A 27,822-nucleotide genomic window follows, 5' to 3' on the forward strand; every position below is an offset into this window, starting at 1 on the left:
TTTACTCTTCCAGGTGACGGTACCGCTGTCCTTTCTCATGAAAACGAGATAAAAACTCTCAATTTACTCTTCCAGGTGACAGGTACCGCTGTCCGTTCCCTTAAAAACGAGATAAAAACTCCCAATTTACTCTTCCAGGTGACGGTACCGCCGACGACTCCTCTAAAAACGAGATAAAAACTCTCAATTTACTCTTCCAGGTGACGGTACCGCCGACGGCTCCTCTAAAAACGAGAAAGAAACTCTCAATTTACTCTTCCAGGTGATAGGTACCACTGTCCGTTCTCATCGGTACCTGTCACTCTTCCAGGTGACAGGTACCGCTGTCCGTTCCCTTAAAAACGAGATAAAAACTCCCAATTTACTCTTCCAGGTGACAGGTACCGCTGTCCGTTCCCTTAAAAACGAGATAAAAACTCCCAATTTACTCTTCCAGGTGACAGGTACCGCTGTCCGTTCCCCTAAAAACGAGATAAAAACTCTCAATTTACTCTTCCAGGTGACGGTACCGCTGTCCTTTCTCATGAAAACGAGATAAAAACTCTCAATTTACTCTTCCAGGTGACAGGTACCGCTGTCCGTTCCCTTAAAAACGAGATAAAAACTCCCAATTTACTCTTCCAGGTGACGGTACCGCCGACGACTCCTCTAAAAACGAGATAAAAACTGTCAATTTACCCTTCCAGGTGACGGTACCGCCGACGACTCCTCTAAAAACGAGATAAAAACTCTCAATTTACTCTTCCAGGTGACGGTACCGCCGACGGCTCCTCTAAAAACGAGATAGAAACTCTCAATTTACTCTTCCAGGTGATAGGTACCACTGTCCGTTCTCATCGGTACCTGTCACTCTTCCAGGTGACAGGTACCGCTGTCCGTTCCCCTAAAAACGAGATAAAAACTCAGAATTTACTCTTCCAGGTGACAGGTACCGCTGTCCGTTCTCATGAAAACGAGATAAAAACTCGGAATTTACTCTTCCAGGTGACAGGTACCGCTGTCCGTTCCCTTAAAAACGAGATAAAAACTCCCAATTTACTCTTCCAGGTGACAGGTACCGCTGTCTGTTCTCATAAAAACGAGATAAAAACTCTCAATTTACTCTTCCAGGTGATGGTACCGCCGTCCGTTCTCATAAAAACGAGATAAAAACTCTCAATTTACTCTTCCAAGTGACAGGTACCGCTGTCCGTTCTCATAAAAACGAGATAAAAACTCTCAATTTACTCTTCCAGGTGACGGTACCGCTGTCCGTTCTCATAAAAACGAGATAAAAACTCTCAATTTACTCTTCCAGGTGACGGTACCGCCGTCCGTTCTCATAAAAACGAGATAAAAACTCTCAATTTACTCTTCCAAGTGACAGGTACCGCTGTCCGTTCCCTTAAAAACGAGATAAAAACTCGGAATTTACTCTTCCAGGTGACAAGTACCGCTGTCCGTTCTCATGAAAACGAGATAAAAACTATCAATTTACTCTTCCAGGTGACAGGTACCGCTGTCCGTTCCCTTAAAAACGAGATAAAAACTCGGAATTTACTCTTCCAGGTGACAGGTACCGCTGTCCGTTCTCATGAAAACGAGATAAAAACTCTCAATTTACTCTTCCAGGTGACAGGTACCGCTGTCCGTTCCCCTAAAAACGAGATAAAAACTCTCAATTTACTCTTCCAGGTGACTGTACCGCTGTCCTTTCTCATGAAAACGAGATAAAAACTCTCAATTTACTCTTCCAGGTGACAGGTACCGCTGTCCGTTCCCTTAAAAACGAGATAAAAACTCGGAATTTACTCTTCCAGGTGACAGGTACCGCTGTCCGTTCCCTTAAAAACGAGATAAAAACTCGGAATTTACTCTTCCAGGTGACAGGTACCGCTGTCCGTTCCCTTAAAAACGAGATAAAAACTCTCAATTTACTCTTCCAGGTGACGGTACCGCTGTCCGTTCCCTTAAAAACGAGATAAAAACTCTCAATTTACTCTTCCAAGTGACAGGTACCGCTGTCCGTTCCCTTAAAAACGAGATAAAAACTCAGAATTTACTCTTCCAGGTGACTGTACCGCTGTCCGTTCTCATAAAAACAAGATTAAAAACTCTGAATTTACTCTTCCAGGTGACGGTACCGCTGTCCGTTCCCTTAAAAACGAGATAAAAACTCTCAATTTACTCTTCCAGGTGACTGTACCGCTGTCCGTTCTCATAAAAACAAGATTAAAAACTCTGAATTTACTCTTCCAGGTGACGGTACCGCTGTCCGTTCCCCTAAAAACGAGATAAAAACTCTCAATTTACTCTTCCAGGTGACTGTACCGCTGTCCTTTCTCATGAAAACGAGATAAAAACTCTCAATTTACTCTTCCAGGTGACAGGTACCGCTGTCCGTTCCCTTAAAAACGAGATAAAAACTCGGAATTTACTCTTCCAGGTGACAGGTACCGCTGTCCGTTCCCTTAAAAACGAGATAAAAACTCGGAATTTACTCTTCCAGGTGACAGGTACCGCTGTCCGTTCCCTTAAAAACGAGATAAAAACTCTCAATTTACTCTTCCAGGTGACGGTACCGCTGTCCGTTCCCTTAAAAACGAGATAAAAACTCTCAATTTACTCTTCCAGGTGACTGTACCGCTGTCCGTTCTCATAAAAACAAGATTAAAAACTCTGAATTTACTCTTCCAGGTGACGGTACCGCTGTCCGTTCCCCTAAAAACGAGATAAAAACTCTCAATTTACTCTTCCAGGTGACTGTACCGCTGTCCTTTCTCATGAAAACGAGATAAAAACTCTCAATTTACTCTTCCAGGTGACAGGTACCGCTGTCCGTTCCCTTAAAAACGAGATAAAAACTCGGAATTTACTCTTCCAGGTGACAGGTACCGCTGTCCGTTCCCTTAAAAACGAGATAAAAACTCGGAATTTACTCTTCCAGGTGACAGGTACCGCTGTCCGTTCCCTTAAAAACGAGATAAAAACTCTCAATTTACTCTTCCAGGTGACGGTACCGCTGTCCGTTCCCTTAAAAACGAGATAAAAACTCTCAATTTACTCTTCCAAGTGACAGGTACCGCTGTCCGTTCCCTTAAAAACGAGATAAAAACTCAGAATTTACTCTTCCAGGTGACTGTACCGCTGTCCGTTCTCATAAAAACAAGATTAAAAACTCTGAATTTACTCTTCCAGGTGACGGTACCGCTGTCCGTTCCCTTAAAAACGAGATAAAAACTCTCAATTTACTCTTCCAGGTGACAGGTACCGCTGTCCGTTCCTTTAAAAACGAGATAAAAACTCAGAATTTACTCTTCCAGGTGACTGTACCGCTGTCCGTTCTCATAAAAACAAGATTAAAAACTCTGAATTTACTCTTCCAGGTGACAAGTACCGCTGTCCGTTCTCATGAAAACGAGATAAAAACTCTCAATTTACTCTTCCAGGTGACAGGTACCGCTGTCCGTTCCTTTAAAAACGAGATAAAAACTCTGAATTTACTCTTCCAGGTGACAGGTACCGCTGTCCGTTCTCATGAAAACGAGATAAAAACTCCCAATTTACTCTTCCAGGTGACAGGTACCGCTGTCCGTTCCCTTAAAAACGAGATAAAAACTCCCAATTTACTCTTCCAGGTGACAGGTACCGCTGTCCGTTCCCAAGCTCCAGGGTTCCCAACATTCATTTGTTACCATTGTGACATTAAATCCGAATGCATACACACACAGAGATTGTCATTGTTTTATTGGAGGTACACATTATTTACCGAGGCACGTTCTAGTTTAACAAGTTTGTTCTAAAGACTAATATGCACAAATACAAAGACGCACATTCACGCTCCCAGGGTCACCACGGCGGCTGAACATGTTACATCGGACGCCTCCCTATTTACCCGGGCTGGGGACACTCACCTGCGTCCCCAGCGGCTGGGTTACACACACACAGACAAGAACCTGTGAAGTTCTGCTCGCTCTGGCTGTGGAGCTGTGAACGATGGGAGAATGCTGGTTATTCGATCTTTTTCTTCTGTTCTCCACCTCAGTCACCGTCCGGGCGACTTCTGGATCTTTCACTGGTTTCCTGCTGCAGGCCCGGCCAGTGGGTCAGAACTCACCGGTGGGCAGCTTCACCACCGTGTCCAGTGGGACGCAGCTGCTGACTTGCGGCGGGGTCACGGTGAGCCTTCAGTCTTCTCCGGGTTCTGAGAGTTCTAGTAATAAATGAACTGATCTCGACCTGTTCATCGCTTTCCTTCTTTCTAGAATTCAGCTGTTTCTCACACATCAAAGTCCAGCAAAACCTCAATTCAGGCCCGCTGGACCGCACCGTCCTCCGGAAACCTCGCAAACATCGAATTCAGGTGGGTCTCCATGCGACTGGTCCGGACCCCTCAGGTCAATGTAACTACACAGGGTTTAAAGGTCATTCTGTTTAGGGTCACAGTGGTCAAGTCGTACTCTGTCTACTGGACACAGCTGAAAAGTGCAGCAGTGTCCTACTCGGGGTCGTCTGGCTCTGGGTCATCGTCCAGCTCGGGGTCGTCCGGCTCGGGGTCGTCCGGCTCGGGGTCATCGTCCAGCTCGGGGTCGTCCGGCTCTGGGTCGTCGTCCAGCTCGGGGTCGTCCGGCTCGGGGTCATCGTCCAGCTCGGGGTCATCGTCCAGCTCAGGGTCGTCCAGCAGCAGCTCTGCTTCTGTTAGTATCTCTGAACAGTTCAGTTCTGGTTTTACGTATTTACCGTTATTTACCGTTTATGCTCTCTCTCTCTCTCTCTCTCTCTCTCTCTCTCGCACACACAGAGCCTGGTCTCCAGCGCAGGCTGTGGCAGCAGTAAGATCTGCTTCAGTCAGCCCAGTAACTGTGACCCGTCCAGCAGCTCCAGCTGCTTCTTCATGTCGGTGATCATGGCGCCGGACTCGGCTGTGCAGCTGGAGATGTTCGGGGTGTCTCCAGGTTACGTGTCCATCGGCTTCTCTGATGACCAGCAGATGGTGCGTTGACCCCCACATTTGTATTGAATTTTTTAATAAGAACAAACGATCCGGGAAGCTGTGATTAGGCCGAGCGTAATAACACAATGTACTTGGGTTCTGTCCCCTAGTAAACATCAGGGGGACCAAATACTCCAGCAATCTACCTCAGTCCCATATACGATGTAAAAAGGCTCCTACTTCTGATTTAAATCAGTTTTTATTCCATCTAACCTCACAGGAGCGGCATAGCAGTTTAATGCTGGTGAATTCAGCACTTGTTCAGGTTTGTTCGTTTATAAAAATGGGAGGTAGTGAACTTAGTGTACTGGGGCAGTTAAGGAAGCGGCTGCATAATCAGAAGGTTGCCGGTTCGAATCCCGATCTGCCAAGGTTTCACTGAGGTGCCACTGAGCAAAGCACTGTCCCCACACACTGCTGCTCGGCGCTTGTCATGGTGCCCACTGTCACCAAGGGTGATGGTTAAATACAGAGGACATGTTTCACCGTGTCACCGTGTGCTGCGCTGCAGTGTTTCACAATTACAATCACGTCACTTTCACTTCACTTTATACTTGTAGTTTGGATCCTAACTTTTACAATTTGTACATTTTTCCAGACGTGTTCTTTAAATTGACTCCTCAATTCTTCATGTGATTTAAATTGTCCATAAGACTCCTGTAGTAGACACACAACTTGGTTTCCGCTGCTTCCAATATATTCCAAATATCTGGATTCAGCCACAAGGAGGCGTACGTCATTATGGGGAACATAATTCTCATAATTTTAATACTTAGCAAGTTTAGTTGTTTCAAAAGACATTCTATTCAGCCTTGGCAGTGGTGGCCTAGTGGAAATGGTCATCTGACCATCCTGGGACTGGGCTGAAGACTCATGGAGATAGAGCCTTTAGGGTCGCTGTGGAACAACCTTCCCTGGCATGTTAGATCTGCTCCTACCTTTTAAGATAAGATAAGATAAGATAAGATAAACCTTTATTAGTCCCACAAGTGGGAAATTGCACTTGTCACGGCAGAAAGTGGATAGAAGCAGAAGGTAAAAGCATCACAAGAAATAACATAAATATGTATCTGTATATATGGGCAAATGTACAATTTAAACAGTTAACAATTTAACAGAATGTGCCCAAGTGTGTGTGTTTGTCTGTGTGTGTGTGGTCAGCTGTGAGGTCTTTGTTGAAGAGTCTGACAGCAGGAAAGACCTTCTGAACCTCTCCTTCCCACATCGTGGGTGCAGTAGCCTGCCACTGAAGGAGCTGCTCAGTGCTGTCAGAGTTTCCTGCATGGGGTGGGAGATGTTGTCCACCATTCTCCTGTCACTCACCACCTCCACTGGGTCCAGGGGCCATCCTAGAACAGAGCTGGCCTTCCGGATCAGCCTGTTCAGCCTCTTCCTGTCCCCAGCGGAGATGCTGCTACCCCAGCAGACCACACCGTGAAAGATGGCTGATGCCACTACAGAGTCATAGAAAGTCTTTAGGAGCGGCCCCTGTACTCCAAAAGACCTGAGCCTCCGCAGCAGGTACAGCCTGCTCTGCCCTTTTTTATAAAGTGCATTCGTGTTATGAGTCCAGTCCAGTTTATTGTTCAGGTGAACACCAAGGTACCTGTAGCTCTCCACTGCCTCAATGGCCATACCCTGGATGTCCAGTGGTTGCAGTAGAGGATGTTTGTGCCACGGAAGTCTACCACCAGCTCTTTGGTTTTTCCAGTGTTGATCTGGAGGTAGTTCTGCTGGCACCAGTCCACAAAGTCCCTTGTCAGTTCCATGTACTCCCTGTCGTCCCCATCAGTGATGAGGCCGACTATTGCAGAGTCGTCAGAGAACTTCTGCAGGAAGCAGTTGGTGGAGTTGTGTGAGAAGTCTGCAGTATAGATTGTGAAGAGGAACGGCGCCAGAACCGTTCCCTGCGGAGCCCCCGTACTGCAGACAACTGTGTCTGACACACAGCCCTGAGTTCTCACATACTGTGGTCGGTTAGTGAGGTAGTCCAGGATCCATGGCTTTTCTCCACGGCTTTTAGTTAGAACTGGGTAAGGAGCGATGTCTGTTGGTAGTTTTACTACTTTTATGACCTGTGGCCATGTTTTATTGTTTTATGTCTTTTTTATGTTTTGGTTATTATATGTTCTAAGTGTTTTATGATGACCTGTATTTGTTCTTAGCGTTCTGTTTTATGTACACATTACCTTGTCCAGCACCTTGGTCAACTGGTTGTGTAAAGGGGCCCTAAAAATAAACTGAACTTGTGTCTCGGACAGGGGAACGATGACGTCTACATCTGCGGACAGGACAGCACAGGGGCCCTCAAAGTTCAGCATGCATACACAACCGGCAGAACCGCCCCCAACGTGCTGACCCTGGTACACAACATAGAACATCAATCATGAAAATATTCATAGAAAAAGAATCAACTCCATTTAACTCCTCTGTGTGTGTGTGTGTGTGTGTGTGTGTGTGTGTTTAAGGGTGACGTATCCAACATTAACACCTCGTTGGTGAACGGTGCCATCAGCTGTAAATTCACCACCAGAAACTCCATAACGACCCAGAGGAGCTCTGCTGGATCCCAGTATTACCTGATGTTTGCTTATGGACCCAGTTCAGGTCCGAGTCGCTCTTACACTCGGGAATTATGACTTTAATATCAGTAATAATAGTAATAAAGTAACTTTGTGCTGTGATTATTAGGCGGACAAATCCAGTACCACACAGATAAGATGGTCAGTACAGCGAAGGTGGACATCTCCACCCCAATACTGCTGGCAGCGCAGAGCCCGTCGGCAATGATTAAATCCCACGGTGAGTTTGTAACGCGGTAAATAACCCGCCAGGCGGTACGGAACAGTACGTTCACCTCCGTCTGGATGCTGCAGGGTGTCTGATGCTGATCGCCTGGATGACGACTGGCAGCATCGGGATGGTCCTCGCCCGCTTCTTCAAATCAGTGACCAAAGGGACCAGCTGCCTGGGGAAGGACCTGTGGTTTGTGGTAAGATGCATCACATGACCTCCAGCTCCACTGTTTCACCATCAGCCTGAATTCTGAGGGCCTCTGACCTGTTCCTCCAGGCCCATGTTTTCCTGATGCTCCTCACCGTCGCCGCCACCATCATCGCCTTCATCCTGGCGTTCGTCAGCGCCATGGACTGGAGCGGGGTGAGTTCTACAACCTGATTTCATCTTCTTTCATTCAGACACGAAGTGAAATTTCCTGAGACCTGCACACGAATCAAGGATGCTGCAGAAATACGGAGGAAATCCACAATTATCTTGAATTCATTTCCAAATCTCCTCTCATTTACATTTACAGCATTTATCAGACGCCCTTATCCAGAACGTCTTACAGTAGTTACAGGGACAGTCCCACCCTGGAAACACTCAGGGTTAAGTGTCTTGCTCAGGGATATGATGGTAGTAAGCGGGACTTGAACCTGGATCTTCTGGTTCGTAGGCGAGTGTGTCACCCACCAGGCTACTACCACCCAGGACTGGCTTGCGAGGGCAGCACTCCTAGTAGGAATGCCCAGAATGCCACCGGAGCAGAATGCCACCGGGGTAGTGGTGACCTAGTGGTTAAGGAAGCGGCCCTGTAATCAGAAGGTTGCTGGTTCGAATCCCGATCTGCCAAGGTACCACTGAGGTGCCACTGAGCAAAGCACCGTCCCCACACACTGCTCCCCGGGTGCTTGTCATGGCTGCCCACTGCTCACTCTGGGTGATGGTTAAATGCAGAGGACAAATTTCACTGTGTGCACTGTGTGCTGTGCTGCTGTGTATCACGTGTGACAATCACTTCACTTTCACTTCTGCCCCGGTGGTGTCCACCCTGCTGGACATGCCCCAAAACACCCCCTCTGGAAGCCATTCAGAAGACATCATAGACAGATGCCAGATCACATCAGCTGCTGCATTTAGAGTAGCTGAATGTTCAAAATCCTCATTCTATCTTTAAGAATGAGCCCAGACATCCTCCAGAGGTTTCTGTTGCTTGTATCTGATCTGCTTGTAGCCTTTCCTTTCAGCTCAGCTCTATCTTCACCACGACATATGAAACAAACTGCCTCCTCCATCTCCTGCTCCAATATCCCCTCAATTGTGAACAAGACCCCAAATTGCTACAAACCCCTCCACTTACATCTCAGAGAGGGCAGAACCATGGCCTCTGACTTCTCAACCAGGTTCCTTCAATCTTTGCTGCAAACCATTCGAGGGAAGACTGGAGGTCACCGCTCGATAGTCAGGAGGACCACATCATCTACAAAAAAAAAAAGATGCAATTTAGAGGCCCCTGTACCAGACACTCCCGCCTTTGTATTTTGTCCATAAACGTAGTGATGAGATGCAGTCATACTGGTCTCTGGCACTCAAAAGCCCACTGAGAACAAATGTTGCCTGTAATAAAAGCCAAGCTTGAATAACCACATTGTCCTAGAGCACATCCCCCAGAACACCATGAGGCACAGTCACAGTGTACTTCACAGTGTAGTACGGTGGCTAGTGGGTAACAAACTCCAGATGACAGACAGGTTTCAGGTTCAAACCCCACTTACTACTGTTGTGACCCTGAGTAAGACACTTAACCCTGAGTGTAGGTCCAGCGAGAACGCTGGGATATCTAAACCCCGGTTTCCCTGCTCTGGCCAAAGTTATATTCATCTTGTCCATAATAGTGCTTCAATTCACTATTAGTCTAGACCCTCACATGGAAACATTTTGCAATGAGAGACCCTATAATGGGCAAAAGCCCTGGGCAACATGTCTTCTAGGGGTATTGAAAGTGAAAGTGAAGTGATTGTCACACGTGATACACAGCAGCACAGCACACAGTGCACACAGTGAAATTTGTCCTGTGCATTTAACCCATCACCCTGAGTGAGCAGTGGGCAGCCATGACAGGCACCCGGTGCTTTGCCCAGTGGCACCTCAGTGGCACCTTGGCAGATCGGGATTCAAACCAGCAACCTTCTGATTACGGGGCCGCTTCCTTAACCACTAGGCCACCACTGCCCCAAAGGAACCGTGGAGAATGCGGGCATACAAACCAGTCCACCACGACAAGGTGGCATATTGCAGAGGGGACTCCACGTTATACTGAGTAGAGTAGAACAAGAATGCAAGAAATTGAAATGTCTTCTTTTCTTCACCAGTGCAGTAAAATGTAATACTGAGAGTTACATTAGAGTCCAGAACTGCTGTATGCTGATGAATGATGAGATCTGAACCATGTTCTCAGGGTGCTCACCCGGTTCTTGGCTGCCTGGTGATGATCTTGAGTTTTCTCCAGCCGCTGGTAGCGTTTTTCCGCTGTGCCCCGCAGGATCACTGGTGAGTCTAAAGCTGCTTCTCACTGTTGTGTTCTTGTTTCTGGTTGCGCTCTCTGTTCCTTCATCTTTTGCTTCTCTGGGTTTTCAGGAGATTTCTGTTCAACTGGTCACATGCACTGAATGCAGCTGCCATCAAAGTTCTTGCAGGTAAATTCAAGAAACAAGTAACTTCATTTAGAAGTTCCCAACTACATTTACATTTACCTGGATTTACCAGACGGCCTTACCCAGAGCGACTTACAATCAGTAGTAACAGGGACAGTCCCCCTGGAGACACTCAGGGTTAAGTGTCCTGCTCAGGGACACGATGGTAGTAAGTGGGATTTGAACCTTCTGGTTCACAGGCGAGTGTGTTACCCACCAGGCTACTACCACCCCTACATATATACCACAACTATATTTTACCTCTTTGTCCGCCAAGGTGCCACTGAGGGGCCACCGAGCAAAGCACCGTCCCCACACACTGCTCACCAAGGGTCGTAGGTTAAACGCAGAGGACACATTTCGTTGTGTGCACCATGTGCTGCAGTTTTTCACAATGACAATTGCTTCACTTTCATATGTTTATTGTACTACATGCATTTTGATGAATGCATTTTTGTAAATGTAATAGCGTGTGACTCGCATGAAGGTCATATGAATGGCATGAATCAGAAGGGCATACCTTGGCATACCTCGGGTCATGCGCATGCGCTGCGTGATCAGCTGCTGCCAATGTGGTTCCTCCTGCAGTGTGAGGGCTCTCCGTGCCGAGATTTAAAAGGATCCGTGATGTGAAGTGTGGTCCTCCCCCTCACAGTGGCGGCCATTTTCACCGGCCTGCAGCTCATCAGCGGCTCTAGTGACAGCTGGCTGGTGAAGGTGATGGGCGGCTTTGTGGCGTGGGAAGCGCTGATGTTCCTCCTGCAGGACCTGAACATGCGCTGGAAGCAGAAAGGTACAGAGGTGATGAAGTACGGTACTACGGGTGACAGGTGAAATGCTGACTGTGTTGTCTACTTTGATCTCCAGATGACGGCACGGGTTTCTTTGAATCGGTAAGATGCTGGATGTTCACAGATGTGATTTTGTGTGTTCCTTTCTGTTCCGTATTAATGCAGATGTTCGAATCTTATAGGTGCACACTGAAGTTGTGTTGCTGGTTCTCTTCTCCATGGGGAACGCAGTCTTTCTGGTGTCACTTCTTGTCGGGATTGGAAACCTGTAGAGTCTTCTGGGATCTGCGGTTCCACCCCCTGCCAAATATCATGTCCAGGTCCTGTGCTTGGGGATTTGTATGCTTTCTGCTGCACAGGTTCTATAATATTTATTTACATGGTGTAAGCTTTTTTATTTTAATGTCTTATATCTATGATAAACACTTTTCCTATGATGCATTTATATTTTACTGATTTTTTTACTACAAATAAATTTATGTAAAACCTTTGTTCAAAATTGACCTATTCTTACTCTAATATACGAGCACGTTTTTACAATAATGTCACCTACCGGCCACCAGCCTGCATCTCCCTGTCATGGTGACGTCACAGAACCAGCATAACATCATGTACAACCTTCCATCACGTCAGTTCTAACAAGATTCCTGACTGGCACCTGATATTTCACAGCCATAATATAACTGTCTTAATTTGTTAAGTAATTAGTCAGAAGATGTCAAATAATGCAGCACCCAGACAGCCCCGCCCATGGCTCCCATCTGTAACTGTTACCCTTCTTTCTTCTGTTACCTTTCTTGTCTGTAAAAAATTAATTTTTATACACAAAATAGCTTTTTTTCGTAACCTGAAGTTTTAAGCCACCATTGGCCTGAAACCACCACAGACTCAAAGGTCGGCGTCCGCACCAACATGGCGCTGATTCAGAGTTGGTGTCTGGGTGGGGCAGTGAGCTGCTGCACCTCTGGGTGGCGCTGTGGGATAAAGATACGTTTTATATGTGGATTCTAATGTGTGTCAGTCTGTTCCTGTGTGCAGAAGTAACAGAAGAATCTGCAGAGGAACCATCAAGTGTGAGAAGTTCATTCAGAAGAGAAGAAATGAACAAAAACAACATGATGGTCAAACTGAATTCAGAGCTGCATCTCGTTCTGTCTCTCCTTGTCTCTCTCTCGTTCTATCTCTCTCTCTCCCTGTCCATGTCTCTCTTTGTTTCTCATTTAAATTTTTACATTTTACAGCATTTGGCAGATGGCCGTATCCAGAGCGACTTACAACGTGCTTCCATGTCACCATGGATGAAGTGGTCAGTTCTGGTTCACCAGGACCCCCAACTATGAATACAATCTTTTTATTCACTCTGTTCTAGTTTCTAGTCAGAAGTCAGACAAGAAGAAGGTTACAAGTTCATCTAAATCTTCTCTAAAGAGGAAGGTCTTGAGCTGCCGTGTGAAGGTGCTCAGTGACTGAGCTGGAAGTTCATGCCACCACCGAGGGGCCAAGACGGAGAAGAGTCTAGATGAGCGTCTTCCTTTTACCTTCAGAGATGGAGGGACCAGGCGAGCAGTACTGGAGGCTCGGAGTATACGAGGTGCAGTGCGAGGTGTAATAAGGGTTGTGAGTGTTCACCCTGTGTGTCTCTCTCTCTCTCCCTGTCTGTCTCTGCCTTTCTCTCTCCCTCTCCCCTTGTCTCTGTCCCTGCCTTTGTCTCTCTCTCTTTCTCTATCTCGCTTTCTCCCTGTCCCTGTCTCTCTCTGTCTCTGCCTTTGTGTCTCTCTCTCGCCCTATCTCTGTTTCTCCCTGTCCCTCTCTCGCCCTATCTCTCTCTCTCCCCATCGTTCTCTCTCTTTCTCTCTCTCCTCTCTCTCTCTTTCTCCCTGTCCCTCCCTCGCCCTATCTCTCTGTCCTTATATCTCTCCCTCCCTGTCGTGCTCTCTCTTTTTCTCTCTCTCTCCCTCTCCCCCTGTCTCTGTCCCTGCCTTTGTTTCTCTCTCTCTCTGTCTCCTCCTTTGTCTCTCTCTCTCTCTCTCCCTATCTCTGTTTCTCCCTGTCTCTCTCTCGCCCTATCTCTCTCTCTCTCCCTGTCTGTCTCTGCCTTTCTCTCTCCCTCTCCCCTTGTCTCTGTCCCTGCTTTTGTCTCTCTCTCTCTCTCTCTCTCTCTCTCTCTCTCTCTCTCTCTCTCTCCCTATCTTTCTTTCTCCCTGTCCCTGTCTCTCTCTGTCTCTTCCTTTGTCTCTGTTTCTCCCTGTCTCTCTCTCGCCCTATCTCTCTCTCTGTCTGCTTGTCATATGAATGAAGGTGTCGTGGTTTTGTGAAAGTGCCCCAGTTGGTTGACCACGGTGTTGTACAAGTGGTTGTACCTATTTGAGATGGCGAAGCGTATATGGTTTACACGGCGACGTTGGACATGGACGGCTTCTATTTGACGAAGTCCTGTGGTAACCGGGTTACTGAATGTGGGGTTTTCTGACCACCACCTGGCATTTCAATGTTAAGATGTTTCTTTTTGTGGGCACACTGGAGGGGGAAATAAATGCATTAGAAGCAGCTCTGCTCAGAAGGAATGTTCTGGATGGAAAGATCTGGATGGGCAGTGGTGGCCTAGCGGTTAAGGAAGTGGCCCCATAATCAGAAGGTTGCCGGTTCAAATCCCGATCCACCAAGGTGCCACTGAGGTGCCACTGAGCAAAGCACCGTCCCCACACACTGCTCCCCGGGCGCCTGTCATGGTGCCCACTGCTCACTCAGGGTGATGGTTAAATGCAGAGGACACATTTCACTGTGTGCACCGTGTGCTGTGCTGCTGTGTATTGCATGTGACAAACACTTCACATTACATTATTAGATCACTGTGGGGTTTTATTCTGCGCTGGGCGCATCCTGTACAGGGTCTCCTGCGCCTGGATGCAGAGCTCACCTTCCTGGAACTGCCTGCAGCGGCCCCCGGGACTGGGTGGTGTTCCACCAGACTTCTACAAGCAGTGTTGGTTCTGCAGTGGAGGTCTTTTCTCGGAATGCACCAGGTGACCTGTCAGCAGGCCGCACCGTCATTGTTTTCTAAGAAAGGTGACTGGGTTTCTTGAAGAATTGGAGGCCTGTGGCGTTGCTCAATATAAAATTGTGACTGAAACAATGGATGCACTTGCTGGAGCACAGAGAAGAAAGGTCGATCAGGAACCATCTTTTCTTGGTTAGGGACTTTGTAGATGTTTGCAGTGGGCAGATTAGAGCAGATCCAGAAGATACCTTCCACTAGCTGAAGGCAGGCAGGGCCAAAATAAGGGCTTTTCTTCTTCTGGCAGGTCAGAAACTGCTTTATAAGCATGGTCAGGTGGTAGACAACCACACACCTGTAGAACATCCTGGAGGATCCCATGGCACTTGGTGAATGAAGGCAGGTAAAGAGTCACCAATTTCCATCTTTGACTGTTGCCAATGCCATTGAGTTCCTGTCCATCTTGGGAACCTGTTGGCTGCTGGCTGCTGGTGGGAGGAGGATGTGATGTTTTACATGGCTGGAGATTCTGGTTGGACCGCCTCAGGCTGCCAGAACGTTTCTTATGAGCCACAACTGGCCAGTGATTTAATTAATGCTGAGGTGGACATCAGGAGATGATGTTCTGCATGAGAACCAACTTACTGGTGAAGCTGAAAACAGAATGAAGATCCTAATTATTTTATCATCCTTGTTCTGCACATAATGTGTTCCAGAGCAGCAGGGTTCTACATGCTTGTCCCAATTACCTTGAAAATTAGTTTCTGTTCCTCATATATTGTATAAAACAATGGTCCCAGTGTGTGTGATACTTACCTGGCTGGGGAGATACCGTGATCAAGAAGGCGGTTCACCCAGGGCGAGGCTCAGCCATTGCACTTCGGCTGTGCTGACCCCTGCGAATTCCCCAAATGTGGGAATCTCGACTGCATAATTTCTGATAGTAGGGGACTGCGTTCGCGCTCTCCCCTGATAAACCCGGAGCTCCCGGGACCCCCTCTCCCGCTCCGGGCGTGGTGGGGGTCTGGCCTGCCCTCCGCAAGGTGGGACCCCCAACCAAGTTGCCCTGGGGCATCCGTACCAACCAGGGCACGGAAGGGCCCTCACCGAGCGTGTCCGAGGGAGCAGGGGGGGTGTCCAGGCTATATATAGTATAAAACAATGGTCCCAGTGTGTGTTTTTGCGTGTCCCCTGGTCCCCTGCAGGTCCTCTTTGGACTGCATCACAATTGTGACCAGCAGGATCTCATGGGGCATAGTCCACGTTCCATTAGAACGTTCTGGAGGGCAGGGTGGGCCAGCATTCCTCCACACTTGTTTGACCAGGAATCTGTCTCAGTTCCTCCCAGTCCTGCACAGTAGAGACGAGAGCGTTGTCCACCCATTTAAACCAAGATGTCCACCCCTTCCAGTAATTACATCTTCTTTGTGTTTTTAAAAGCAAGAGGTGTCCTACGTTGAGATAGAACCCCATGCAGACTCTGTCTGTCTTGTCATTGCTTATCCAAAACGGGGGTCTTTCCCCTCCTTCATCCTCTCTTTTCTTCATCAGAACTGCCGAGGTGCCACTGAGGTCCCCTTGATGAAGGTCCCGTCCCCACATGCTGCTCCCCGGGCGCCTGTCATGGTGCCCACTGCTCAACAAGGGTGATGGTTAAATAAAGAGGACACTTTTCAACATGACACTGTGTGCTGTGCTGCAGTGTCTCACAATGACAATCATTTCACTTTCGCTCCAATTCACTTTATAAAACCAAAAATGTACGAAATTTTGACTATAATGTTGTTTTGTACTGATTCAAGATTAAAAATCTTAAAACAAGATACAATATAGTCAAAATTTCATATGTACAGAAGATACAAAGATTACCAGACGCCCTTATCCAGAGTGCCTTACAGTCAGTAGTTACAGGGACAGTCCCCCCCTGGAGACTCTCAGGGTTAAGTGTCCTGCTCAGGGGTACTACCACCCTACTTTACATTCATGACAAGAAACAATAAAAAGGTGTAAAAATGTCGTTTCCTAACGCTTCAGCCCAGTTTCCCATCCTCTGCCCTCATTGTCATTCAGACGGCTCACATTTGGATAAAAGGTTGCAGTTCACATTTAAAAACATTTTCTGTCAAAGTGACACTAACCCGAATGTAAAGCTGCCCCGCAGGTTCGTCATGGGGTCAAATTCTTCACAAGCAGTCAGTAGGTCAGTCGCTAAAATTCCACGGCCAGCCCATCGCTGTCCGGATACTTTTCCTTATTAAAACCCTCAGGACAAATACAGTGTCAAATGAAGTCAAATAAAGTGTCCTTACTTATTGTTTTATCTAAAAAACAAGACCCCAAGACGTCCTCTGTTGTTTCACTATGTACAAGTTTTCCCCCATTGTCCTTTATGTCCCATATTTACTTTACTTTACTTTATTTAGCAGACGCTTTTATCCAAAGCGACTTACAATGGGAAGACTCCAGCAATTCTCGTTCGATTTCTATAGAATATCGAGTATACAAACTAAGAGCCCTGATAAGGCTTAGACTTGTCATTGAAGAGCATGCTCGGAGAGTGTTGGGTGCTAGACTAAGAAAAATTATAATGTATTTATACATTTTGTATTTGTTTGTTCAATGTGTACGCATGTGCTTGTGTATGTGTTAGATTTGTCTGTAATATTTTTGGAATAAGAGGGTTTTCACCTTCTTCTTAAAAGTGGTGATAGTCTCGGCTAGTCGTGTGGAGGAGGGCAGGTTGTTCCACCAGCCAGGGACAACAACGGAGAACAGACATGATTGGAATCGGAGACCCTGTGAAGAAGGAATGTTTAGTCTCCTTTCGTTTGCCGATCTGAGAGAGCGTGCAGGAGTGTAGCTAGGTTTTCCCTTTGCCCTATTTCCCTTTTCCTAAGTTTAACCTTCACTTTTACACTATTTTTTTTGTGTGCATTTCTCAACTTTTGCCAATGCACAAGTTTTCTTTTTTTCACTTCCTCAATATCATTGGTAAGTTCATAAATTATTCACTGAATAAAAATATCACGCGTCTCGACTCCCTCCCAACCCTCTTAAAGCGTCCAGTCCTTTGTTTGACTGTTCTCCTGCACCAGATGCTGGTCTCCCAGCATGGACGAACAGCCCTACTGTCACCTTTATTCATCTTCACTTGTGGAAAGTCAGAGTGCAAGACAGCATAACGTAGTCAGAATGGAAGAGAAGCTCTGCTGACCGCAACGTGCATATTAAAACTGAGTAGTGGTGGCCTGGTGGGTAACACACTCGTCTATCAACCAGAAGGCCACAAAGTCCCAGGTTCAAACCCCACTTACTACCATTGTGTCCCTGAGCAGGACACTTAACCCTGAGTGTCTCCAGGGGGGGGACTGTCCCTGTAACTACTGACTGTAAGGCGCTCTGGACAAAGGCGTCTGGTAAGTGCTGGAAATGTGAAAAATAAAGATAAAAATCATTTACATTTACGGCATTTGGCAGACGCCCTTATCCAGAGCGACTTACAACGTGCTTAAGTTACCATCGATGAAGAGATCAATTCCGGTTCACTAGGACCCCAACTATGAATACATCTATTTTATTCACTCTGTTGTAGATTCTGTACACAGCTTACATTATATGACACATCCCCGAGTTTAATGCTTAATGCCTTGGGGGGACGGGTAGAGACCTGGGTGTGGACGGTCTTTATAAAAGACACCTCATGAGAGGCCGTTAACCCCATTAACCCTGGTATCTGAGAAAACGAAGACCTGAGTTTTCATGGAACAGCCCGCCCCCAGGTTTCACCCCTGGTGTCAGTGGGTTGGGCCTGACAGGACCAGCAGAACCAGTTAATCAGAGTCTGGGTTCTGATGCTGGTTCCAGTGCAGCTGTAGAATTGTTCTATAAAACCAGGCAGAACATTTCTGTTCCCTTCTAGTCAAAACTCAGCAAGAATGTGGAGCTCATAAAATAATTCAAACAACGATAATAAATATAGACAACAAGCCTGTAAGGCAATTATCTGGTCATTATCTGGACATATGTGAGATATGTGGGCGTGTCCGCTGCGCACATCACCTATAGCCCCGCCCACACCTGCCTCAGCACTGCTCTTCTGCAGGTCTTCCTCCACATGAAGCTCCACTCTCAGCCATGTCGCTGCTGCTGCTGCTGCTGCTGATCTGGGTCCCGCAGCTGGAATGTTTCTCCAATGGACTGGTGACCGGAAGCTGCCAGAACATGGTACCGATCCACAGAGGAACCGGCCAGAACACCTCAGCACCCTACAATGTCACCGCCAACTTGAGCAGCTACAGCTTGGGAAGCCAGGTGACAGGTGAGTCCCAGTATCATCATCATCATCACCGTCATGGGGCAGTGATTGGTCTAGCAGGTAAGGAAGCGGACCCGTAATCGGAAGGAACCGCCGAGGTTCCACTGAGGTCCCCTTGATGAAGGTCCCGTCCCCACATGCTGCTCACCAAGGGTGCTCACCAAGGGTGATGGTCAAATACAGAGGACACGTTTCACCGTGTCACTGTGTGCTGTGCTGCAGTTTATCACTTTTCATCAACATCTCCTGCAACTACGAGTAAAACCATGATTAATATCACAATTATCATCAACACAGTTCATTCCAATTATTATCATTTCACATATTGTAGGTATAATACTAAATATAATTTTTTAAGTATAATTTCTAATCAAATTCTTAATGAATTACCTCATTTCATAATAGGTTTTAATGGGCTTTTTCCAAAATCTGAATAAAGATTATTTTTTAATATTGCTGTATCTCAACCATTTGAGGCCAGAACTAAGTTTCTTAGTTTCTGACTATTTACACCATGAATTTACATTCGAACCATTCAGTTTGAGTGGAATTGACTCCGCCCCACAGGATGCTGAACTGGACTGACAGGAAGAACTCTTATTTTCATGCAAATTAGTTTCAGATAATCCTCACCATCAAGCGGAAAAAAACAGGAATAAACTGGGATTAATTACCTTTATTGACAGTTCAGTGTCATTAAAAGCCACTCTCAGGCTTAATCACAGTTCATGGTTGAAGAAGAACGTGTCACTTGTCACGTCGGAGGGGGAATGAAGCGCAGGCACCGGACATACCGGGGCAGTGGTGGCCTAGCGGTTAAGGAAGCGGCCCCTTAATCAGAAGGTTGCCGGTTCGAATCCCGATCCGCCAAGGTGCCACTGAGGTGCCACTGAGCAAAGCACCGTCCCCACGCACTGCTCCCCGGGCGCCAGTCATGGCTGCCCACTGCTCACACAGGGTGATGGTTAAATGCAGAGGACAAATTTCACTGTGTGCACCGTGTGCTGTGCTGCTGTGTATCACATGTGACAATCACTTCACTTCACTTTAAAAATTTAATAACCAACAGAACTGAAAACACTGGTCATGTAGGTCTTCAAGAAGACATTACTGCCGCCGCGTCACCACCCCTGCGATTACGACCGGCTATTCAGGCACGTGTGTGGATTGATGAGGATGGATAAATGTAAATGGCTCTGGAATAGAGCGTCCGCCAAACCCTGGACAACTGGCTGAGATCCTGAAGGAGAATGTCTGGCCATCAGTTTGTGCCCTGAAGCTCAAGCTCACTTGAACTATGCAGCAGGACAGAAGGTCCACCCGCCTCTGAATGGCTGTAAAACATCTCAACCAGTTAGATTTATAGTGCATTTGGTGTGTTTGGAGGGATTTCCCACCAATACATACATCCATCATTTCAAAACTACATTTAGTATCTACTCTGCTTATCTTCTCCCAATATAAAAATAATTTGATCTGAAACATGCAGGTGTGCCTCAAATGCATAAAAATGCAAAATAAAAAAGCACAGAAAAAAAAATAGCTTAACATTTTTGTTTTGCTTCAGATTATACATTTAATTCAAAACCGATTCACTGTTACCTCTGATATAGTATAGTGTATATACTGAATCTAGTACCCTTAATATTTAGTACCTAAAAAAAACAAAACAACGGGATTAAATAATAAATGCCACTATAATTCATTCCACTGCATTACCTTATTAAAGAGCACGAATTAATCAAATTAATCTCGTCGTCAAATCAATGTACTTGCGCTTTGGATCCGATTCCAACAAGGTTCCTTAAGCAAATAGCACCCAATATTATAAATTCTTAGCACCGGCCACGTACCAAGTTCGTTCAAGGTAGCAGTCATTAGACCCCTGATTAAAAAGCCGGATCTTGATCGCAGTCAGCTTTCAAATTATAGACCGATATCAAACCTTCCGTTCATATCAAAAATCTTAGAAAAAGTCGTAGCCCAGCAGCTGAGCGCATATCTAGACAGTAACAAGATCCACGAAGTATATCAATCAGGATTTAGACCTCATCATAGCACTGAGACAGCGCTGGTTAAAGTGGTTAATGACCTGCTGTTGGCCTCTGATCAGGGACGCATCTCGCTGCTTGTCCTGCTTGATCTGAGTGCAGCGTTTGACACTATCGATCACGCTATTCTCCTTGTCAGGTTAGAGAATGTTATCGGGATTAAGGGAACAGCCCTTGAATGGTTCAGATCATATTTGACCAACCGATATCAGTTTGTGGACATCAATGGTGTTTCGTCTTCACATAGTAAAGTAGAGTTTGGTGTTCCACAAGGTTCTGTCCTAGGTCCGTTACTTTTTTTCTCTATACATGTTACCTTTAGGTGACGTCATCCGCAAACACGGTATTAGCTTTCATTGCTACGCTGACGACACACAGCTGTATCTGTCAGCAATGCCAGATCAGAGGCAGCAGCTGAACAAAATAGAGAATTGTCTGAAGGACATTAGACAGTGGATGCTCACCAACTTTCTCCTGTTAAACCCTGACAAGACAGAAGCGCTTGTAATCGGGCCTCAAGCAGCCAGGCATAAACTGTCTGACTACACAATAACCCTGGATAGCCTTTCTATCTCACCGAGTATTGAAGTGAAGGATCTAGGTGTCATCATTGATGCAGGTCTCTCATTCAGTTCGCACGTAGATAATGTCACTAGAATAGCATTCTTTCACCTTAGAAATATTGCGAAAATAAGAAATATCATTTCAATGCGTGATGCAGAAAAGTTGGTCCATGCATTTATTACATCAAGGTTAGATTACTGCAATGCATTATTGTCTGGATGCTCTAGTAGGTGCATGAGTAAACTCCAGCTAGTACAGAATGGTGCAGCCAGAGTTCTAACTAGAACCAGGAAATTTGACCACATCACCCCAGTCTTACAATCACTGCACTGGTTACCCATCAAATTTAGGATTGACCACAAAATCCTACTTTTAACCTATAAAGCTCTAAATGGTCTCGCCCCGCAGTACCTGAGTGAACTTTTGGTTCTTTATGAACTGCCACGCCCCCTTCGATCAATGGGTGCGGGGTCACTACTGGTACCAAAGGTGCAGAAGGTCACAGCTGGGAGCAGATCCTTCTCCTATAGAGCTCCGCAGTTGTGGAACAGCTTGCCTGTCAGTGTCCGGGATTCAGACACAGTCTCAGTGTTTTAATCCAATCTCAAAACCTATCTGTTTTCTCTGGCTTTTTGCTAAAGTCCTAGACCCTCATTTCACTTCACTTTGACACAGTGTCATCATTATGGACACGTAATCTAGACCATGACACTGACTACATCCTGGACTTCTCCAACCCGACAACTGTAGGACTTATTATTATATCACCAACCCTGCACTGACACCATTTGCAGGCTCACTCTACCCAATCAATGTACTTGCGCTTTGGATCCGATTCCAACAAGGTTCCTTAAGCAAATAGCACCCAATATTATAAATTCTTAGCACCGGCCACGTACCAAGTTCGTTCAAGGTAGCAGTCATTAGACCCCTGATTAAAAAGCCGGATCTTGATCGCAGTCAGCTTTCAAATTATAGACCGATATCCAACCTTCCGTTCATATCAAAAATCTTAGAAAAAAAAAGTAGCCCAGCAGCTGAGCGCATATCTAGACAGTAACAAGATCCACGAAGTATATCAATCAGGATTTAGACCTCATCATAGCACTGAGACAGCGCTGGTTAAAGTGGTTAATGACCTGCTGTTGGCCTCTGACCAGGGACGCATCTCGCTGCTTGTCCTGCTTGATCTGAGTGCAGCGTTTGACACTATCGATCACGCTATTCTCCTTGCCAGGTTAGAGAATGTTATCGGGATTAAGGGAACATCCCTTGAATGGTTCAGATCATATTTGACCAACCGATATCAGTTTGTGGACATCAATGGTGTTTCGTCTTCACATAGTAAAGTCGAGTTTGGTGTTCCACAAGGTTCTGTCCTAGGTCCGTTACTTTTTTCTCTATACATGTTACCTTTAGGCGACGTCATCCGCAAACACGGTATTAGCTTTCATTGCAACGCTGACGACACACAATCTAGACCATGACACTGACTACATCCTGGACTTCTCCAACCCGACAACTGTAGGACTTATTATTATATCACCAACCCTGCACTGACACCATTTGCAGGCTCACTCTACCCTGGAAGAGGGTCCCTCTCTCTATCACTCCTTCCCAACGTTTCTTCCTTTCTTTTTTTTTTCTCTCTTCTAGAGTTTTTTTTGTGTGGAGTTTTTCCTTGTGTGCAGAAGGGTCAAGTGTGGGGGGGTCAACTGTAGGGCCTGTAAAAGCCCATTGAGACATACTGTATGTGATTTTGGGCTATATAAGAAATAAATGTTGTTGTTGTTATTACTGAAAATATGATAAATGCTGTAAATGAGTGTAAAAAAAAATCCTAAAATGTCCCATCTGGTCCAAATTATTTCCTGGATAGGCAAATAACCAAATTTTAAATTAACTCTTGACCCTGTAAATGGCATAATGACTTGGCCAAGGAACAAATTAAAGTCCAAATACGTCCCAATTCTTATGGACCTGGATGTGAAATATGATGATAATGATGATAAAGCAGCACAGCATAAACGTTCTTGCTCAGGGTTGTATTGCAGTTGCAGTAATGTGGTTCTCCACCGGAAACTGCTCCTGGTCTGGACGTGTGTGAAAAGGGCTGGCTGTTCATCTTTATTGGTGATCGATCATTTTGAACGTTTCAATTTCTTCTGTTCTCCACCTCAGTCACCGTCCAGGCGACTTCTGGATTTTTCACTGGTTTCCTGCTGCAGGCCCGGCCAGCGGGTCAGAACTCCTCTGTTGGAAGCTTCACCACCGTGTCCAACGGGACGCAGCTTCTGACCTGCAACGGGGTCACGGTGAGGCTTCAGTCTTCTCCGGGTTCGAGTAATAAATGAACTGATCTCGACTTTGTTCATTATTTTCCTTTTTTACAGAATTCAGCAGTTTCTCACACATCAGGTGCAAACAAAACCTCAATTCAGGCCCGCTGGACCGCACCGTCCTCCGGGAACCTCACGGACATCGAATTCAGGTGGGTCTCAATGCGACTGGTCCGGACCCCTCAGGTCAATGTAACTACACAGGGTTTAAAGGTCATTCTGTTTAGGGTCACTGTGGTCAAGAAGTACTCCATCTACTGGATACAACTGAAAAGTGCAACAGTGTCCTACTCTGGGTCGTCGTCCAGCTCGGGGTCGTCCGTCTCGGGGACATCGTCCAGCTCAGGAACATCGTCCAGCTCAGGGCCGTCCAGCTCGGGGTCGTCGTCCAGCTCGGGGTCGTCGTCCAGCTCGGGGTCGTCCAGCTCGGGGTCATCGTCCAGCTCAGGGTCGTCCAGCAGCAGCTCTGCTTCTGTTAGTATCTCTGAACAGTTCAGTTCTGGTTTTACGTATTTACCGTTATTTACCGTTTATGTTCTCTCTCTCTCTCTCTCTCTCTCTCGCACACAGAGCCTGGTCTCCAGCGCAGGCTGTGGCAGCAGTAAGATCTGCTTCAGTCAGCCCAGTAACTGTGACCCGTCCAGCAGCTCCAGCTGCTTCTTCATGTCGGTGATCATGGCGCCGGACTCGGCCGTGCAGCTGGAGATGTTCGGGGTGTCTCCAGGTTACGTGTCCATCGGCTTCTCTGATGACCAGCAGATGGTGCGTTGACCCCCAGGTCGGGCCGCCAGGGTTCGATGTTGTCTGTGATTTATTTATTTACTTATTTTTGTATTGTATTTCTGAATGTTCTGTCTCGGACAGGGGAACGATGACGTCTACATCTGTGGGAAGGACAGCAGAGGGGCCATCAAAGTTCAGCATGCATACTCAACCGGCAGAACCGACCCCACCGTGCTGACCCTGGTACACAACATAGAACATCAATCATGAAAATATTCATAGAAAAAGAATCAACTCCATTTAACTCCTCTGTGTGTGTGTGTGTGTGTGTGTGTGTGTGTGTGTGTGTGTGTTTAAGGGTGACGTATCCAACATTAACACCTCGTTGGTGAACGGTGCCATCAGCTGTAAATTCACCACCAGAAACTCCATAACGACCCAGAGGAGCTCTGCTGGATCCCAGTATTACCTGATGTTTGCTTATGGACCCAGTTCAGGTCCGAGTCGCTCTTACACTCGGGAATTATGACTTTAATATCAGTATTAATAGTAATAAAGTAACTTTGTGCTGTGATTATTAGGTGGACAAATCCAGTACCACACAGGTAGGATGGTCAGTGCAGTAAAGATGAACATCTCCATCCCAATACCGCAGACAACACAGAACCCATTTGCACAGAGCCCAATGGTGCAGGGTCCGTCGGCAATGATTAAATCCCACGGTGAGTCAGAATCGCGGTAAATAACCCGCCAGGCGGTACGGAACAGTACGTTCACCTCCGTCTGGCTGCTGCAGGGTGTCTGATGCTGATCGCCTGGATGACGACTGGCAGCATCGGGATGGTCCTCGCCCGCTTCTTCAAATCAGTGACCAGAGGGACAAGCTGCCTGGGGAAGGACCTGTGGTTTGTGGTAAGATGCATCACATGACCTCCAGCTCCACTGTTTCACCTTCAGCCTGAATTCTGAGGGCCTCTGACCTGTTCCTCCAGGCCCATGTTTTCCTGATGCTCCTCACCGTCGCCGCCACCATCATCGCCTTCATCCTGGCGTTCGTCAGTGCCATGGACTGGAGCGGGGTGAGTTCTTCATTTTTATGAATGGGGGATGAAAAGATGTCAGGTTTTATAATGTTCTGATCTTGTATAATAAAAGTAGTAGAGTACATAGTGTACTACAGAACAGTCCAGTAGGGAAGAGTTGATCCCCTGTATAATGCAGTAATGTACAGTATAGTTCACTCTACTGCACTCTACTGCACTGTTCTGTCTAGTCTAGTACAGAATAGTACAGAACAGAAGCCCTGTATAGTGCAGTAGAGTACAGAGTACAATATATGGCAGTATAATATTGTAGTATAATATAGTACAGAAGAGTAAAAATCTGAACCCCTGTATAATGCAGAAGTGTCCAGTACAATATATGGCAGTATAATATTGTAGTATAATATAGTACAGAACAGTAAAAATTGGAACCCCTGTATCACAAGATGATGGGTGTGGCACACGTGCAGACACAGCTGAAGTCTTTCTTGACTTGTATGGGCTGTGACAATGTGAGTGTGGGTGGAGTGGAGCGGACCGGGACTGTACGTGTCCCGGTCAGGACATGGTACTGGAAGCCGGGGACTTGGCAGAGTTTGGAAGGTCCAGGAATGGGTCGGTACCGGTAGGATCCGTCAGTCCAGAATGGCATTCAGTCTCAGTGTCCAGGGGCAGGCCGTGGGTCCATATCTGGGACGAGGTGTGAAGAAGGAAAAGGGTCAAAAACACAAAACACAATCCAAACTGCGGGTCCAAACATGGCCCCCTGTGGAGGTGCAGGAACCGTGACAAGAACAGTAGAGTACAGAAGCCCAGTATAATGCAACAGAGAACAGAACAGTACTTTGGAGTGCAGATGAGTGTAGTAAAGAACATTTCAGCATAGTACAGAAACTCCCTATAAGATTTTGCCCCTGCGTTGTTCTCAGGGTGCTCACCCGGTTCTCGGCTGCCTGGTGATGATCTTGAGCTTTTTCCAACCACTGGTGGCCTTTTTCCGCTGTGCCCCGCAGCACCACTGGTGAGTCTCCAGCTGCTTCTAGTATCAGGCTGCATTGTTCCTTCAGCTTTTTCAGCTTCTCTGGGTTTTCAGGAGAATTCTCTTCAACTGGTCACATACACTGAATGCAGCTGCCATCAAAGGTCTTGCAGGTAAATTCAAGAAACAGATGAACGTTAAAGTTCACCAACTTAATTGGAGGTCCTGCAGTGTGATGGCTTTAAAAGGATCCGTGATGTGAAGTGTGGTTCTCCCCCTCACAGTGGCGGCCATTTTCACCGGCCTGCAGCTCATCAGCGGCTCTAGTGACAGCTGGCTGGTGAAGGTGATGGGCGGCTTTGTGGCGTGGGAAGCGCTGATGTTCCTCCTGCACGACCTGAACATGCGCTGGAAGCAGAAAGGTACAGAGGTGATGAAGTACGGTACTACGGGTGACAGGTGAAATGCTGACTGTGTTGTCTACTTTGATCTCCAGATGACGACACGGGTTCATATGAAACGGTAAGATGCTGGATATTCACAGATGTGATTATATTTGTTCCTTTCTGTTCCGTATTAATGCAGATGTTCGCTTCTTGTAGATGTGGATTGAAATTGTGGTGCTGGTTCTCTTCACCATCGGCAACATCGCCTTTCTGGTGTCACTTCTTGTTGGGATTGGAAACCTGTAGAGATCCATGGTTCAGCACCCTGCCAAATGTTCTTGTAAAGGGACTCTGACAATGATGCATGTAGTCAAATTTGGTTGCAGTGTACTGTGCAGCTTTCTTGTTTTTATTCACACATATATTTAAAAAGCAAAATAAGCTGCTGGTGGGTCTTTCCTGTACACACACTTAAAAACAAACCAATCACTCCACCATGATATATAATAAGAACATCTCAAACGTAAATCTATACGGCTAAAACCCATCTATGTCCACCTGCAGACACCTGGACGTGACCTGGGAGAACTGCGGTCTGTAAGGTTGCTCTTGCTTGAATAAATATCCCGGTTAATCCTGTTCTCAGTCTAGACAGGGTGGTGGTAGCCTGGTGGGTAACACACTCGTCTATGAACCAGAAGACCCAGGTTCAAATCCCACTTACTACCACCGTGTCCCTGAGCAAGACACTTAACCCTGAGTGTCTCCAGGGGGGGACTGTCCCTGTAACTACTGTAAGACGCTCTGGATAAGGGCGTCTGGTAAATGTAGACTATTAATAACAATAGAAGCATGAACATCTGTACCAACTGATTTTACACGCCTACAGAGGTCCTTGATGTGACAATGATGCCTCTTCAGGTCCCGTGAGCTCACGGTCGCTCTCTGCGAGTCAGGACACTGCGGTTCATTTCAGTTTGCGTGAGACTTCGCCGACTTGGCTGATGGGCTACCGGCCAGTAGGTTTCGCTGAGATGTTGCGACGAGGGTGGGTTATACCCAAGCCGGCACAGGGGAGAGAACCTTGTTGAATGGCCTGGATCTTTGGCTAGGGCTTCAAGGAGACCACTCCTGATCCGATAGCCCGGGTAGCTTCAGCCAGGCCCAGATGCCACTTCTTTGGTTTGCCGGTC

General features: G+C 46.7%; 1 protein-coding gene and 1 non-coding gene across 5 annotated transcripts in view; both read left to right on the forward strand.

The window, feature by feature from the left end:
• The window catches only part of LOC114784722 (putative ferric-chelate reductase 1), a 28,311-nt gene extending 1,244 nt beyond the window's left edge, over positions 1 to 27,067 (forward strand). Inside the window, exons 1-15 of one of the 4 annotated variants that reach the window (XM_028970339.1) lie at positions 17,714 to 18,547; positions 23,341 to 23,474; positions 23,553 to 23,650; positions 23,726 to 23,972; positions 24,069 to 24,260; positions 24,363 to 24,464; positions 24,580 to 24,718; positions 24,803 to 24,943; positions 25,018 to 25,133; positions 25,214 to 25,300; positions 26,194 to 26,285; positions 26,358 to 26,416; positions 26,528 to 26,665; positions 26,740 to 26,765; positions 26,846 to 27,067. In XM_028970339.1, the coding sequence (XP_028826172.1) occupies positions 18,364 to 18,547; positions 23,341 to 23,474; positions 23,553 to 23,650; positions 23,726 to 23,972; positions 24,069 to 24,260; positions 24,363 to 24,464; positions 24,580 to 24,718; positions 24,803 to 24,943; positions 25,018 to 25,133; positions 25,214 to 25,300; positions 26,194 to 26,285; positions 26,358 to 26,416; positions 26,528 to 26,665; positions 26,740 to 26,765; positions 26,846 to 26,935 (1,845 nt within the window). In that variant the 5' untranslated portion in view covers positions 17,714 to 18,363 and the 3' untranslated portion in view covers positions 26,936 to 27,067. Of the gene's footprint in view, positions 1 to 4,024; positions 4,159 to 4,244; positions 4,343 to 4,417; positions 4,677 to 4,780; positions 4,973 to 7,233; positions 7,336 to 7,440; positions 7,580 to 7,663; positions 7,775 to 7,848; positions 7,965 to 8,044; positions 8,132 to 10,208; positions 10,301 to 10,387; positions 10,447 to 11,098; positions 11,237 to 11,310; positions 11,337 to 11,416; positions 11,734 to 17,713; positions 18,548 to 23,340; positions 23,475 to 23,552; positions 23,651 to 23,725; positions 23,973 to 24,068; positions 24,261 to 24,362; positions 24,465 to 24,579; positions 24,719 to 24,802; positions 24,944 to 25,017; positions 25,134 to 25,213; positions 25,301 to 26,193; positions 26,286 to 26,357; positions 26,417 to 26,527; positions 26,666 to 26,739; positions 26,766 to 26,845 lie in introns of those variants that run through there. The other 3 variants (XM_028970341.1, XM_028970340.1, XR_003748923.1) reach the window with 3 other exon arrangements.
• Positions 15,038 to 15,201, forward strand: LOC114785047 (U1 spliceosomal RNA). The gene has a single exon (XR_003749012.1). It is a non-coding gene; the product is annotated as a U1 spliceosomal RNA (small nuclear RNA).
• Positions 27,068 to 27,822: the final 755 nt, after the last annotated feature.

Source organism: Denticeps clupeoides, chromosome 2, assembly GCF_900700375.1.
Source record: "Denticeps clupeoides chromosome 2, fDenClu1.1, whole genome shotgun sequence".
NCBI classification, from domain to species: domain Eukaryota; kingdom Metazoa; phylum Chordata; class Actinopteri; order Clupeiformes; family Denticipitidae; genus Denticeps; species Denticeps clupeoides.